This window comes from Solanum dulcamara, chromosome 1, assembly GCF_947179165.1.
Source record: "Solanum dulcamara chromosome 1, daSolDulc1.2, whole genome shotgun sequence".
NCBI classification, from domain to species: Eukaryota; Viridiplantae; Streptophyta; class Magnoliopsida; order Solanales; family Solanaceae; genus Solanum; species Solanum dulcamara.
Genome location: NC_077237.1, coordinates 25612131 through 25628962, shown reverse-complemented (window position 1 = coordinate 25628962; position 16832 = coordinate 25612131). Strand labels below are relative to the sequence as shown.

Genomic DNA, 16832 nt, shown 5'->3' with positions numbered 1-16832 from the left:
TTTTTCGTTTGTTTTCTTACTCATACTTTTTCGAGGTTTGATTTGCTAGCTTCCGCATGATACGTAATTATTCGAATCGTAATATAACATCATTCTTATTAATGAGAATGTTGTCTCTAGGTTATGAAGAATTAATGCTTATAGGTAAGCATCCTATGGTTTACGGGAGTCTTTTAGCCCTCCCTATCAAGAAATTTTATGTCATAGAGAGAATTTTTTATTTTACTTTATATAATGAGATGTAATTTAAATGGAGAACATGGTCTCATACAGTGGATTCAAATTTGTTTGGGACTGAGGTAACACTATAATTGTAATAATACGTATTGATTATAAGGGTGACACTAGGCCAATCCTTTTCCCTGATTACAGACGGTTGGATACTGGATTGGGGGTACGAGGTCTAATCAATCCGGATTATATTGGGTTTAGTAACCTGTGCGGTTTCAGGCCGGATCGGGTTTCAATTTTTAAAAAAATAATGTTTTTGAAGATAGGAATTATTTATAAATTGAGTTTTGAATCCAAATCTTCAAGGTGTACCGATACGACACGGCCCATAAGTATTGGACCCGTTTGATCCGCCGGACTATTACCGATCCCGTCATGAATCAATCCAACCCGATTGACACCCTTTATTGATTTGCTACAACACAGATGGCAACAAAAGAGGTTTGTGCACAAAAGCGTAATGAAAAGATCATCTAATGTAAAGAGTTGTATTTACAATCACATTACAGAAAGCGCAAGCGTTGTAATCTGTATTTCTATCCACATTACATAAATTACTGGTATTATTTATGTTGGCATATCTTCATTAAAATTGATGAGTTTTGATGAAAAATTAAAAAGATGTTAATCATGGAACAAGTGTTCAAATTCAAGTCCCAAAAAAAAAAGGAAAAATTACATGAGATGACAAACATTACTAGTTTATTACTATATTCTATATGGGTATAGTTTTATTTTATTATTATTCGTAGGTATATTTTGCTGAGATTTGTTATAATATGTTTGTATATTTAGGTATATAATTTGTATATAGCGTTTGTATAATTCGCTATACAATTCACAGTGCTTGTATATTTTGGTATACAAATAATTCGTGGGTATAGCGCTTGTATAATTCGCTATACAATTCACAATTTCTGTATAGCGTTTGTATATTTTCCTATACAATTCGTGTACAGCGTTTGTATAATTCGTTATACAATTCACAGTGTTTGTATATTTCGATGTACAAATAATTTATGAATATTATTACTATAAATCATACAAATATATTATTAACTTTTACTTAAAATATTTATCTAGTCCGACCAAAATACAACTAAGGTACTTTAAAAAATAACATAAAATATGAAATAAGTGACGACACTAAAATATTCAAAATAATAATAATAAGGAAATCGCATAAAACAAATATTGCAAATTAATAAGTTATAATAAAAATGATCATAATTTAAAAGTACTAAATCATGCTAAAATAAGACTAATAAATATTAATTACATGACTAAATATTAAAGAAAAACTAAAATTGTGTTATGTATTTTAATTGTCTAAATCTATGCAAAACTAAAGAAATAATATTCGAATATTAGTGTCATTCTTAGTATTGAATTGACTTTTTTTTTTGGTTAGTATTAATATTAATTTGATTTTAACTTGAGCTTTATTAGAGTTACCGATATCTACGGACTATAATATTTATTAGATCATTTAAAATTTTAAGTCTCAAACTTGAAATAATATGTTAAAAAATAAAAACTATGAAAAAGTGTAAGAAATATTTATAAATTATATCAAAATAAATATTTATATGTACAAAAAAAATAATTAAAATTATATATATAATGACCGGTTGATTTGGCTTGGATTAACTTTTTTAAGTTAAAACCAAATCAACCCAAGTATAATCAATTTTTTTTCAATACCAAACCACTAGTTGGATTTATTTTCCTATTTGACTCGATTTGCAGTTAGGTACGATCTTGTTCACCCTTAGGTACAGTAGATGCTATCACACATACATACTCAATTTGATGGAATTGTTTGATTTTAAAGGGGATCTTCTAAAATTTTGCACGTGATAATTGATTTTTAAACAAGCATATCATAAAAGTTTCAAACAATAGACACTTGACGTCATCGATTATGAGGTAACTGTTTAATGGAGAGACAACACCAAACAACCAAATTATCTCAGATTGAGACTCAACATCGAAGCTGGCATATGGAATCATCCCTCTTGAGGAGCACAAATCACGAGAAGATCACGTGGAATATTGATACATTGACTGACAGAAGACGTGGCTTAAAGCAAAAACTTACATATGATTCAGACATTGTACAAGTATGAATGTTTTAACAACCTTAAGATCCAATAAGCCAAAATAATATTTACAACAAGCTTTGCAGTCAGCAAGGATGCAACATTAAAACTGCAACCAAAGAACCTCCAATATAGGAGTCCAACCACATTCAAAGTAAGATGCTTAGCTATCCAACCGAGTTTACTCATACCATTGGAATTGCAGCAACAAGCTGTTGATCCACATTTTAGTCTATCAGTGACAAGAAAAAAAAACTGACGAGTCCATAAGGAAAGCACAGAAATGAACACGATACATATCACTAGCAAAAGAGATGAAAGACCTAGAGATTAAAGAAATGACAACCAAATTTGAAACCACATTATTAACTGGACAAGTGCAAGTGAAATACGTATTGATATGTGAAACACTTCCACATCGAGTACAACAGCCACTCTGAGCGGTAAAAGGAAAGAACAACCCAAGAAGTCAAGTCTAGCTTTGTGAACTAATATTCACTTTTTCTCCTTTTAAAAACAAAAGTGAATCAGGACAAACAGTTCACAAGATTGGACCAAAGTAAAACTAAACCAATCAGATAAGTTCATTGCATGGCATGCTGGACATCAATTCTTTTTGATAGATACGCAAAAAAATAAATATGCCACGAGACAGTGGTAAGACATCTCTTTCATAGATGTACACCATTCAAAAAGAACTCAACACTTATAGGTGCATGAGAAAGTGTTGCATTATAAGTATCATGAAGATGGTTCACCTGAAAGGTACATTCTATAGCCTGATAATTGAAGCCTGTACAGCTACAATCTTCGTGAATTTCTACTTTTACAACTGAGGCTAGACAAGAATTTAGAACCTAAACATAAGAGGACTTCAGGAAATTATCACGATATCAGGAATAGACACATTTGAAGTTTTAGATGTTTTAAATTCATAGGTGCAGAAGATATAAGTTAGGATATCTGAGAGCTTGTATGCAGGAGTGGAGCTAGGAAATTATGTATGCAATAGATTCATTTGAGTTGACATTCTACATCTCATAAAATGAAAGCATCCGCATACATATAACCTTACTCGCACTTTTCCTGGACATACCTGGGATGTTGTACCACAGAATTTTGAAGCACTATTTTACTATATAATAATTCTATCTCTTTTTTCTTTTACTTGAGACTTTTTAAATTGGATGATGGTGTTAAAACATTTTTAGTAGACAAGACAAACCCATGAGCAATTAACTTGCTTTTGCTACATCGCATTCCATTCAAATAACATTATTGAGTCCTTTATTTTTGCTGAATATATCTTAGTTTTCTCATTAATTAGATAAAACTAGCCCATCCATACAAGGTAGTATTTCAGTCTCTCCTAAGAGATTAAGGTACCTTTTGAAAACCATAGATTATTTTGGGTGTCATACCTGAGGTTCATCTTTAAGAAGTAGATATGTTACCCAGAAAATTAGTACACTTCTAGCCTGAATCCCGGCAAATGTTCTACTACAGACTATACAGAGAAAATCGAAGCTTAATCAATGGCCAAGCGTCCAATATTACCATCGAAGATATCATGAGCATCCGTAGAATCGTAACTTTGAGAGGGAACAAAAGAAAACCTAGATAATAAAGTGATTTATCATTGTCTAACAGCAGAAATATTCTATCAGAAATAGAATTATTTCAACTACTTAAGCAGATTATTCATCCAGCCACAGAAGACCTTCTGTGATTATCCCCATAAGACAACCAAGTGCCTCCCCTTTCCCCTCCCCCCAAAGGGCCCAGCTTGTCGGAAAAGGAAGATAAAGAGAGAAATAAACAAACAAATAGAAGAGAAGAAAGGAGGCAAAAATTTTACTTACTTCTCACTTATCTTCCGACTTAAGTTGTCCCGCAAGTAAAATAAGTCCCACCATTGCAAAAGCAGAAAAAATAGTCGATGAATAGGACATCACAAGCAGAGATCCTCGCAGAGACTGCAAAAAAAAACTATTTTCATAAATACCAACACAAATAAATATCAACTGCACGAGCGGTTTTTTAGTGTTACCTTAGCAAGCAATAAAGCATTGTCATTTGCATACTGTAATGAGCTCCCTTGTATGCTCTCTACACCTCGGCTCAATTCCCAGGAAAGGAAACTGTATTCCCAATGGCAGACATGGAATTTCTTTTTACCTTGAATGAAAGATATAGAGGCTCGCAGCTCAAAAGAATCAATTACCTAAAGATAAATGCAATGGCAGCTCCAGTGTAGGCTTTTCCAGGAGTCAATGCAACCTGAAGATCCCCAAACTGAAGCGAAATAGTTTTAGGATAAAATGCATTGACCACATCTTGGAAATAAATAATCCATATACCATTTAATACCTTGAATGTCCTGGTTTGCTGCTTAAGTTCTTCACCATCAACCCCAGATACTGGACTTGCAGACAACAACTTTCCAGTCTTCATCATAACTTTAGCAATCTATAGTGATCAAGTACCAAAGTTTTAAGAGGAAAGAAGTAATTTGATGACATCAAGTAGGGTGCATTTGAAGAATAAATGTGCCTGACAACAGTCCTCAGTTACTTCGTTTCACCCAGTCAACTTGAATCAAAGAGTTTAATGTGGGTAAAAGCTTAGGAATGAACCATGTGTACACCTTTAGTCTTCATTCTTGTCCCACATATCTTTCTAACCATTAAAAACTACAGATGAAGAATTAAAATTGAATTCAAAGAAGACCAATTACAATTTATTTTAGCATCATTCGTCCAAACTTCAGAGCCAATGTATTCAAACCTACTAACCTATTTCACATGGGATACACATATCACATTGTGTTACCTTCTTAGTATGCTTGTCAAACCTAGCAGTCCAAGATCACAAGGTGAGGTGGAAATGAGCCTACTAGTTCAGAATCTTACAGCTACTGAATACTTCTACTCCTCTATGCCTAATGATACGACCTAGATAGTCTGGACAAAGTGGAGCGCACTGTGGATGATCTTGGAATGTCTAGCGTACCACTGACTCGCTCCAAGTTCAAGAACGTCCAAGGAGTGCACACTAGGGAGCTTCATGATCTTCAAGAATTTTGAAGACACAACATTGGGATTCAGCTTTTGCTGGTCAACTTTGGGCAGAAAGAAGGTGTGGATATTTGGCACTTGAATCAGTAGGATTGAGTGGAGGTATAGTTTTACTATGGGAAAGACACATTTGGAATGCACATGCACTGCTGAAAGGTTCTTTCTCTCTTTCGCACATTCCCTCTAATTTTTCCTGTGTTATTTCAGGAGTCTATTCCTCTAATTCTAGAGTTGTAAGGCAAAATTTATGGTTGGAACTCACTGCTGCTCGGGGGATGTCGGAAGGGCCTTGGACTATTTGTGGTGACTTTAGTGTCACCAGGTTCATCTCTGAGAGACCTTCAAGCTATATTACATCTAGTATGATATAGTTCTCGGAATTTATAGAGGGGTTCGAACTGATCGATCCTCCCCTTGTTGGTGGTTTATATACTTGGTCCAGCAGCACATGTTCAATGGAGACATCTAGAATTGACAACTTTTTTGTTCTCCATGGAATGTGATGATTGCTTTGGCTTCATCAAGCAATCGCTACTTCCAAAAGTTATTTCTGATCACTCTCCCCTTCTACTCCAATGAAATCAGTGGGGTCCCAGGAACAACTCTTATTTCAAATTTGAACACATGTGGATGGAGTCAAAGGGTTTCGTGGAACTTATTGGCTTGTGGTGGGTTTCTTTTGATGTGCAAGGCAGTCCAGATTTCATCTTCGCAACAAAATTGAAACTTTCGAAGGGCAAGCTAAAAGAATGAAATAAGCATTCCTTCAGGCACCTTCACACCCGTAAATACGATACTCCCTGGAAATTTGGTTTTAGAAGAACTGGCTGAGAATAGAGTCCTTTCTGATAACGAATGATACTGGGTTACAATTGGATCTGGAAGATATTGCTAAACAAGAGGGGATATCTCGGAGACAAAAATCTATGGCTTTAGGGCTACAACAAGGAGATAACAATACTAGTTTTTCCATAAAGTGGCAAATATACACCGCAAATTCAATCTCATACAATCTAGTTATCAATGGCGAAAAAACTGACTGAAGAGGGGACAATTATTAATGAAATATTTTCGTGTTATTCCACCTTTAAAGGTGAAACAAGGGGGACCGAGTCCTAGGTCCCATGCTAATATTCGGTTTATTTATGAAGAGGACAATGTTGCCCTCCAATGTCCCTTTTTGAAGGAGGAAGTGTGACCAAAAGATTCTATGGGGGACAAAGCTCCTGGACCGGATGGCTTCACTATGGGATTCTTTCAAAATGTTGGAATGTCATCCGTTTCAATCTTCTCAATGCTTTCGCAGCTTTTACAAGTTTTTGTCAAAAGTACTAGCGGGGAGATTAAAAAGGTCATTGGGAAACTTGTCTCCGCTCATCAATTAGCCTTCATTAAAGGTAGACGAATTATTGATGCCTCACTCATTGCTAATGGATGTCTGGACTCCAGGATAAAGCAAGGCTGGCCGGTCAGGTTTTTTTTTTTTTTAAGATGGCAACAAGCTTGTACTAATTCACAAAAAGGGTTGTTAAGTCATAATTACAGGGGGAATGAAGCATATAGACTAGTAAGTCAGAAAAACTGTTTACTAGTCTATAGTGATTCTAAAACATGTAATAGAGACTCTGTGTCTTCTATGTACTCTTGTTTACACCAAAAATGAAAAAGCAAAATGCAACAAGTTTCATCTTTGGAATTGAATTGCTTTTGTTTCCAAAACACCGTGAGTTCCTGTCCTTCCAAATAATCCACCAATGCAGCCAGGGATTAAACTCCATCTTCTGTTTTGCTCATTTGTTCCCCCTCTTCTGTTCCAACTGGATAGTTCATTGGCATTGTCCAGTTTAGGTCTATCATATAGCAAGAAAGATATTCCAAAGTTGTGTGGTCAATCTACAGTGCTAAGCAGATGTGTATTTGCTTCTGCAATCCCATGTGCCTTCTGGTTTGTGACGCTAAGAGAAACCTTGACATACCCTTTTCTCCTTCAAAAAAGGGTAAGACACTTCTATTGTCAAGCGGTTCTTTGATGGCTTCTTCTCATGGGGTTCTTCTTTCTCACAGCCGCCGAAATTTCGCACCAGATCGGGATTTTGTAAATAGAACCATCGATTTCCACTTCAATCTCCTTCGGAACTTCTTTTCCATTTCCTTTACCTCTGATCCGCTTCCAATGAAAATTTGATGAAGGGAGTAACTTTAAGCCTAAGGGGTCATTTGGTTGGGAACAAGTTATCTCAGGATAAGTTATCTCATCATGTATATGGGGTAATTTATCCCATCACTATGGTATAAATGGTGGATAAATAATTGAAGGACTACCTTAATACCTCCAACCAAACACATGATAAAATAATCCTACATTTTATCCCGCGATTATTATACCTTATACCTCACACTAAACGATTCCTTAAAGTTATGCAATGGGCTGCTCATGTATTTAATACAGCATCCAAGGAACAATCATTGACAGTTGGAAGAATATCACAATCATGGTATAAACATTAAGGGTTTGTTTGGAAAGTCACGTATTAATTGGAATTGGTGTAATTACCAGCCTAGTAATTACACAACCTAGTAATTACAATGACCTATTTGTTTGCCAGAATGCAATTACATTGTAATTACTAGTGTACTGTTTGGTTGCACAAGTGCAAACATAAGATTATATTGAATTTTAAAAAATAAAAGTTAATCATTTAAAATTTAATATTTATATTAGACAAATAAAGACCTTTATAAATGATATTAAATTAAATATTTAAGATATACATTAATTAATAAATATATGTTCTTAACTAATATTATAAAAATAATTTATTTATATTTTTTAAATTAGTATATTTTAATTAATTTAAATAAAAACTAAAAGTATAAGATTTCTACGAACATCATGAAATGTATGTTTGACAAAAATGTTAATATTATAAATATAATGTCATAAAATTATTAAAATATTTGACAAATAAATAATCTATCAAGTTTAACTAAAAACTAAATGGTTGGCAATGTGAAATATCAAGTCAATACTAATAAAACAAATGAAATTGAAAATATGAAATAAATTCTAAATTCAAAACAAAAATTTAACATAATACTCTTATATCAAACTTCAACACAGCGTACATAAATATGATTTTAAAAAAAAGGAAACGTAAGTATATAACCTTATTTAATAATGAATTCTACTTTAATTTAAAAATTAGAATACTAACAAAATTATGTAAATAAAAAATTGAATAATAAATAAATAAATCACAAGAAAAATGGCATAGAATCACATGAAAAAATAAAGGTTGAGAATGAGAAGGAAATGAAATATAAATAATAAAAATAAAAAATATTTTTTAAAAAATAATAGAAATAAATAAATAAATAAAATGAAAAAAATATAAATATAAATAAAAGAAGATTTTAAAATGTTTCATGTAATTACATGGTGTAATTACACCAATTCCATACCCTCCCTTCGAAATTGAAGAGTGCAATTATTCCCCTTCAATTACACTTAATTCCTCTCTTACCAAGTAATTATTTGGTCTACCAAACATGCCAAAGAGTGTAATTACACTCAATTATACCAAATTCCAATTACATTGTGGCTTTCCAAACAGGCCGTAAATACAACAAGCTTAATTCTTTTTGATTTTGAGAAAGACTTAAAACTGGCATGGTAATAAATCGTATTTTCACCCATGCTGTAAAAACCTTAGAGGTCGTTTGGTTGGGAACAAGTTATTTCGAAATTAATTATTCCGGAATAAGTTATCCCATCATGTATATGGGATAACTTATCTCATCACAATGGTATAAATGGCGGGATAAATAAACCAAGGAATACCTAATACCTACAACCAAATGATAAATAAAATAATCCTACATTTTATTACGGAATTATTATAACTTATACCTCACACCAAATGACTCCTTAGTCATTAAGCAATCACTAAAGAATGATTAAAGAGAAATTGTGTTTGCCGCCATGAAAATCCCCTAGAAAGTAAGCACTAAAACTAGTCGAAAAAATGAAAGAAGAAGGCCGGAAGCTATCACAAAAGGTAATGACTTAGGTTAAGAACACAAGAAAGAGATTTTCTTGCTGAAGAGACACCGGAAAAGGGTGTTTCACCCATTAAGAAGTAGGAGAGAGAAATATCTTGGTATATGTGCCTAGGGTTTAATTTGCAAATTGGATATCAAAAAAGCTTTTGATTACATTGGAATTTTCTCCTTTCTCTATTGAAAGATATGGGATTTGGTTAAAAATGGATTAATTGAATCACTTGTTGCATAACTTCGGTCTGATTCTCCATTCTTATAGATGGTGCACCTCATGGTCTTTCCTTCCTTCAAAGGTTTGAGACAAGGGGACTCACTATCACCATCCATTTTCATTCTACGGAGGGCCTTAGCATTATGCTTGGAACTGCGGTGCACCAGATGGATTAAAGGTTTCTCACCCTCTATCAGAGACACCGAAAATTTTGAATATTTCTCATATTTTATTTGTGGAAAATACCCTGATCTTTTGCGATGCCTCAATTTCTCATATCCTTTTCTTAAGAGTCATTCTTAATGCCTACTGTAAATCATTAAGGGGGTGCTTGGATGGGATTTTTTAAAGTGGCTTATAAGCTAAAAGCTGAAAGTCATAAGTTGGGACCCCCAACTTTTGGCTTTTTTTTTTATAACATTTCAGCCTAAAAAAGTGTTTTAAGCACTTTTTGTGTTATCCAAACACTTCCAAAACTAAAAAAGAGTTTAAAAGTCAAAGACACTTAAAATAAGCCAATCCAAACACCCACTAAGTATGGTGTGGTGAATCGCTAGTTGGGCCTAATAACAGGGTTAATAATCATCCTTATGAGTCTAAATTGATGATTTTATGTGCGATGACCTTTAGATGATTTATTTAAAAGTGCAAGTAAAGTTGAATGTGCACCTTATTCCGAAGAGTTTAATGCTTTAAATGGAACATAGCTTAATGTGTTGGTGGGGCTTCGTTGGTTATTTCTTTTTTCATAGCAACAATAATGTTAGTTGAAAGAACTTCATAAACTTGATGATTATTCTTTTCTTGAGAGTAGTATGCTACAATGTGTTGATAGCGTGGAAGTTGGGATGAGAACGGTTGAATGAGCAACTCAAGGAAAACTCGAGGTAGGATAAATCTTGTCCATGTAGATCCATTAACTCTTTCTTGTTTAAGTGTTGTTCCTCGTTTTATACAAGATTTTGAAGAAGGTCGTGAGGAAGAATTCAATTTGTCAAAAGTTTAAGGTACATTCTCAGCCTTTATAGGGTGAGGAAAAAAAGCAAAAAGTTACCAAACACGAAATTGGGGTGCATGAAGATTTTGGAAATGTAGATACTATGGGGATCGAACGAAATGAAGAATATAGTGACCCATGATTAGAGGAGAATACTTAGATTGAAGATTATAAAGATGAAACCGGGAGTAAAACGCTTGACGCTACTTTTAATATTTATTTCTTTGTTTGTTCCTTTTCTAATTTTGATGAGTAATACTTGTTATGTCAAGGGATCAATATTGAAACTAGAGGTACATTCGTTTGTAGATTGGTGAGATATTTATTTAGGAGCTAGTTATTATAGTGCAATGAAGATGGATTAGAATACCTATATCTTTGAAGCATTAGTTTCATCTGATGTATGCCATATGTTCAATGCATCTAGGATAAATTCTATTTTGCTTATTTGACTGGGCATACATTTTATTGAAATGGTAATGCCCATATGCTTTTTAGAGGAGTATTTATACTTTCTAGGTGTAATTGGATCAAATGGATGCATGACCACTATCTTGTGTTGTTTATGCCAAGTAGGCATAGTGTATCATCCAGATTTTACACTTCTATTATGGTTCTTTAGTGTTGTAGGTCCAAAATTTGAGGACAAATAATTTTTAAGAGGGGGAGAATGATACGATCATGGATAGGTGGAGCACATTGTGTTGCTTACTTTCATAGTAGTGAAGGAAAGGGCAGAACTTTTTTCGTAGTAATAGTGGATGGTTATCATGAGATCTATCCCAGCCGGCAGAGATCTCAAATTGTCTAGGACCATTGATATTTAATAGCATCCATGTCAGCCTACTCGCAATAAAGTTGATGGGCTTCAATGAGAAATTAAGAATATGTTTATCACAAAAGCAGTGTTCAAATTCAAGCCCAAAAGGAAGAAAATTGGGCCAATAAAGCCCCAAAAGAGAGCCCCAAAAGATGAACGTTCAAAGCCAAAGTTTCCTAGTTTTAAAATTTCCTAGTTTAAAGTTTCCTAGTTATTATTTCCATAAGAGTAGAATTTGAATCCCATTCTATTTGGGATAGGTTTTCCCTATATATTGGGGTGAATTTTGCTATTTTAAAAGGACAGCATTATTATAAATTGAGAGTTTCTCTTCTTTACACCTTTGTGTGTGGCTACTTGGGATTTATCTTACAAACTTATAAGAACAATGCTTAGGAGATAAGATTAATTCTCTAATTTGATATCTTTTGGTTCTTATTCATAAATTAATGAAGGTAATTAGTCTTATACTAATTATTGTTTCTAGTTTCTTCGAAATAAGGGTCTAGATCACTTTTGATCTAAGTTCTTGAATTGACACTATTAGTATAATAATTACTTTTAATCTGCTAATTTTGAATACAAAGATCAATTAGGGTTCTTAGCACTTCTATTGAAATTTGGGGATTTTATTCTCGAATTTCACATATCTTTCAATTTCTTGTCTTTAATCTTAGTAATTTCGCTTCCGCATTATTTTCTTGTTTATTCAAGTAACTGGATTCTTATCAATCATTGACTCGCTCCAAGTCGAAGAACATTCAAGTAGTACATGCTAGGGAGCTTCGTGATCTTCAAGAATTCACCATGAAAGATGTGGGAAAGAAAACGGAGCACAAAAGGGTTGAAGAGGAAACAAAAACACTAAAGATCATTTCCATAGGAGAGCACGATTATGCGCAAAACCATATAATTGTGCACAGTTGACAGAAACATTGCCTGAGTTGTGCACAATTATGCACAAAACCATATAATTGTGCATTGTTGGCAGAAACATTACCTGAGTTCTGCACAATTGCCCACAGAAGTGCACACTTGTGCCCAAGCAAGAGAATGGGCTTTTAAAAGGGGAGCATGAAATAAGATCCTAGGCTCATTTTTCATTAGTTTTTGGCATATTGAGAGACAAGAAAACTCCTTTTAAGGAGAATTGGACCTTTTGGTTCAAGGTTGACTTTGGATTGCCTGTTTTCAAGAATTGGGATTCTCAAGGGTAATCTTCTTCTTTATCTTTTTATCTTGAGTTATATTTTATCATTATTGGAGGTGATCGAATTCATAAGTTGATAGTTGCTTGAGACGTTCATCAAGGGTTCTACAGTTTTCTGGTTAAACTCCTTCAGACTATTTTTGATTATATTAATCGAATTCTATCTTTAATTTGCTTTCAGTTATTGTAATTTGATATTCGGCGGTCGTTTGTGCATCTCAGATCGTAGCATCTAACTTAACTCTAATCTCTAGTACCAATTCTTAGAACTCAAGCTCCAATAATTTGACTTATCCGCTTGTTATGTTTTCTCCTAATTTAGGCGAAAATCCCAATCCCTATTCCAAATGGTAGACAAGCAAACCTTTAAAAGCCACTCAAAAGAGTGTTATCATATGTGATCACAGGGTATTTGTCATCATAATCCAAGCTATAAGATTTGAGAGATGCCCAATAATTATTTAAAGGCCCTCATTACATTTGTCTTGCTCAAATGGCCAACGTTATAAAGTTGATTTTTCCTTTTTTTTTTTAGATAACAACACAACATAGGGTACATAGAGTGCTACTGGCCTAGGGCATGGCCATGGGAATCAAAGCAAGTCTTGAACTTACTATAACGTGCAACTGTAAGGAGATTGTTGATTGTAGCTAAAACGCAACACGACCATCAGACATGTTGGGGATTGTTAAATCTGAAGTAAAGAAACTTTGGAGGACTAGGTTTTAACAAGTACAGTCAGCTAGTTGTTATTGTACAGACTGCCATCTAATCAACGGACTAGCTTAACAGATGAAAACCAGACGAGCAACACATCTGCAGATAGGTCAAGGTGATACAACATGACTCTTTTGTTTATGATTCTTCAAAATTATAAACAGAAAAACAGAAGTAGAAATACATCTGAGAATAGAAAGTTAAGAATAGACTGTTTAATAGACGGCTTCTCTCTCTCACCCTCTATTCTCATCTAAACAATGAACTAAGTCCTCCCTATCACAGGTTTCACCTCTTAACTTTTTCCTTTTCATTCCCCCTCTATAACTCATTCACTCCAAAATCACACCTGGATAATCAATTTTTGAAGATTGTAAGTTAAATCACTAAAAAAATACATCATTGATGTACAGAGATCAACCCCTTCATCATTGGCTCAGAGACGCACACGCCCAAGAAAAACAAGACAAAAAGGGACAATATGTAGAGAGACAAACCCGGTTTCCTTTGCAGCAGACAAGCAACAACATGAAAAAGAAGAGGCATTTTATTACGTAAATATGACATTTACTCCTGTACTCGAAAGATTTAGGAAATATATTCTTTTAACACATGAGAAGATGCATGGAAATTCCATAAAGTACCTTCTGTACTTCACCTTCGCCATATTGTCCCATGGACTGGAACCTTTTTCCAGCTGATAACAAGCGCCTTCCAAATGCTAACTAGTAATAAGAATGAAATTCAGGTGGAAAAAGGAACTCAATTTGTTTGTTAAAGGAAAGAAGTAAAGCATCATAGTTGTAAGCTTTTTCTTGCCTGATTTTTGAGAGCCTGTCAATGAGCCAACCAATAAAGGCAGCTTGTCCACTAAAGCTGTGGATGTTGATGTATCAGCCAGTTCCCATGCTCGGCTTATATTTAACAATGTCTCCCCCACATCCTCGCCACACTGCAAATGCAAGATTAAAACGACAATTTATAATGTTCTTTTCTCAATGATTTTTGCTTTCTTTCATCCTCTAGTGTTATACGGGTGGCTTGATAGCTTCAAATATCAAATTTCAAATTTACATAAAGGGAAAAGACAGAGTTAATATGAACCATAGTAGAACAAGAGAAAAGATGAACTCAAAAAACCTGTTTAAAACTGGAATACAGAATATGTCATCAAAAACTGGAAAACTTGTTCCATGACTAACGAAACTTTTGAAAAAATTATTATTATTGTCCGGAATATCTGAATGCAGACATTCTGAGAAAAACTAGGAGGTAGTTTTCCTTTATTCCTTCAGCAGCAAATATAGCATACTGCATCTTTTATCATCTTCATTGTTAGTTACATTGCAAGAATCCATGGTTTCTGTTTTTATATTCTGTCAATTAATCCAACCTCAGAATGCTCCCAGTCCTCAGCAGTTTTCATTTTTATGTTTATTTAACTTTCAACAAAGGTTCCTCTTCATAGTTTCTTTACTGTACAAACTTCGCAGTAAATGAGGAAGAATTCCGAGAAAGATGTCTGGGAAGGTGATGATGGACTTATCAAGATTCATTTCCTTTTGTCATCTCAGACAGGAGGTTTTGTAGTCATAATCAGCACAACCAATTCTTTAGCATAAGTATCCAACTGAACAAGAATACTTGAGTACACAACTAGATGCTATCAGATCATATAATATAATGGTTCCGAAAGGTGAAGATGACAAATACAGAACTTCTATCCTAAACAGAGGGAGAGTTCAAAGCACAGATAATAACATCCTAAACAGTGGGAGAGTTGGCACCAAGTCATCAAAAATTATGCTCCCTCCATTACAATTTAAGTGTCTTACTTTCCTTCTTAGTTTGTTTGAAAAGGAATGGCTCTTTTTAAATTTAGTAACTCTCTAATTTCAACATTCTACCTGGCTCGTTTAAGACCATTAGATTCAAAGGACATTCAGTACACTACAAGCATTCAAAAGTGTTCCTTATTTTCTTAAAGTCCATGTCTAGTCAAACTAAGACACTTATATTGAGTAAATGAGTAGCTCTGTATAGTACTACTAGCCAAATCAAATTGTTGATCCAAGATTTATCAATTTCATGGTTGAGATGTTACACATTGTAAAGAAGTTGCAAACAAAAAATTAGTATGGGTCACTAACCTCATCTTTAACTGGCCCATTTGAAAGATCAAATGCTGCATCGTTCAGCTACACCATGTTTAAAAACTATGCATCAGAACTAAACCAAAGTGATAAAGAACCCCACCCCCTTCAACAATAAATGCAAATGAAACCCAAACATACAGACCTCTAAATGAACCAAATTTTACAAAAGAAACACTTGTCGAAAAAGTGATTTAAACGATCGAATGGACAAGTTGTCCAACAAGCCTATTACCGGCTATCTAAGCAAATAGTTCCAAGATACATATGCACTATGAACCCAGATGAGAAGAAGAACTTACATCTAAGCGAAGATCTTGAGGAAACTGCGAAAAAAAATCTGCAGGTAGAGCAAAAGTATCCTGGAAAAATAAGGAATAAATTAGCATAACACTAACAGGTGTAACCAAATAGTGAATAAAATGGATTGAATCTTACAGCGACTTCTTGCAGAAGAATTTGAGGTTCTGATTCAAGAGATTTGGGGGAATCAGATTCTGTAACAGCAAATGGGACTGTTGAACGAGAATCGAATTTGAGGAAATTCTTGCGAAAAGATGGAAGGATGGAGATATGATGTGGGCATTTGGCGAAACAAAGAGTAGGAGTAGGAGTAGGAGAGAGACAATTGATAAAGTATTGATGAAGTGAGAGAGAGGAAGCCATTGAAGCACAAGAGAAGGGCATTATTAACAACACAGAGTGGCAATTTTTGACAACTAAATTAGGGAGTTGCCACATATTTGGTTCCGTGGTTGTCCTTCAGTTTCGCCATTTCGCATCTTCGCTTACCCAATCATATCTCTTCGGTTTCATCACTTTGGCTACATTTTGGGAGCAAAACAGAGAACAAAAATTCAAATCGTTGGCTAAATATAATACTTTCATTTGTTTGTCCCACATTCTTTTTGAGCTTTTTTTTTTTTAATAACTTTTTAATTTAATTTTTTATATGACATATTTAAAATTATAAGATTCAAAAATCTTTTTTTATTTTTTTAAATTTGATGTCCAGTTAAAACATGACTAACAAATTGAATGGAAGGAAAAAATATTGAACAATAGATATAGAGGAAGAAGAATGCAGATACCTTTCTCTTATTTAAGTACATTTTTGTATATATTCTTAATTGGGCGAGAAGTACTCTATAATTAGATCTTATACGAGCTACTACATGTTATAACACATATTTTTTCACTTTATTTGAATCTTCGAAGATGGAGCTGCATTTGGTTATTACTTTTGCTAAT

At 33.9% G+C, this 16832-nt stretch overlaps 1 protein-coding gene across 3 annotated transcripts; it reads right to left on the bottom strand.

Moving 5' to 3' along the window:
* Nucleotides 1-2188: 2188 nt before the first annotated feature.
* LOC129903296 (uncharacterized) lies at nt 2189-16405 on the bottom strand. Of its 3 annotated transcripts, none has more exons than XM_055978821.1 (10): nt 16020-16405; nt 15884-15943; nt 15579-15626; nt 14248-14380; nt 14073-14149; nt 4704-4802; nt 4558-4628; nt 4384-4474; nt 4196-4309; nt 2189-2565 (listed from the first exon to the last, which is right to left on the bottom strand). In XM_055978821.1, the coding sequence occupies exons 1-9, from the start codon at nt 16320-16322 to the stop codon at nt 4199-4201; spliced, it is 993 nt and encodes a 330-aa protein (XP_055834796.1). In that variant the 5' UTR covers nt 16323-16405; the 3' UTR covers nt 2189-2565; nt 4196-4198. The 3 variants fall into 3 exon arrangements, with proteins under 3 accessions (XP_055834796.1, XP_055834788.1, XP_055834803.1); XM_055978813.1 differs by having other exon boundaries at nt 2189-2545; nt 16020-16404; XM_055978828.1 differs by lacking the exon at nt 2189-2565 and adding an exon at nt 2585-3190.
* Between the last annotated feature and the right edge of the window lie 427 nt (nt 16406-16832).

Bases quoted from the DNA above. Each gene is read 5' to 3' on its own strand.
- LOC129903296 (XM_055978821.1), bottom strand. From the start codon at position 16,322: ATGTGGCAACTCCCTAATTTAGTTGTCAAAAATTGCCACTCTGTGTTG. The intron at 14,150-14,247 runs GCAAGAAAAAGC...ATTACTAGTTAG, and splicing joins GACAGGCTCTCAAAAATCAG to CATTTGGAAGGCGCTTGTTA. The intron at 4,310-4,383 runs GTAACACTAAAA...TTTTTTTTGCAG, and splicing joins ATGCTTTATTGCTTGCTAAG to TCTCTGCGAGGATCTCTGCT.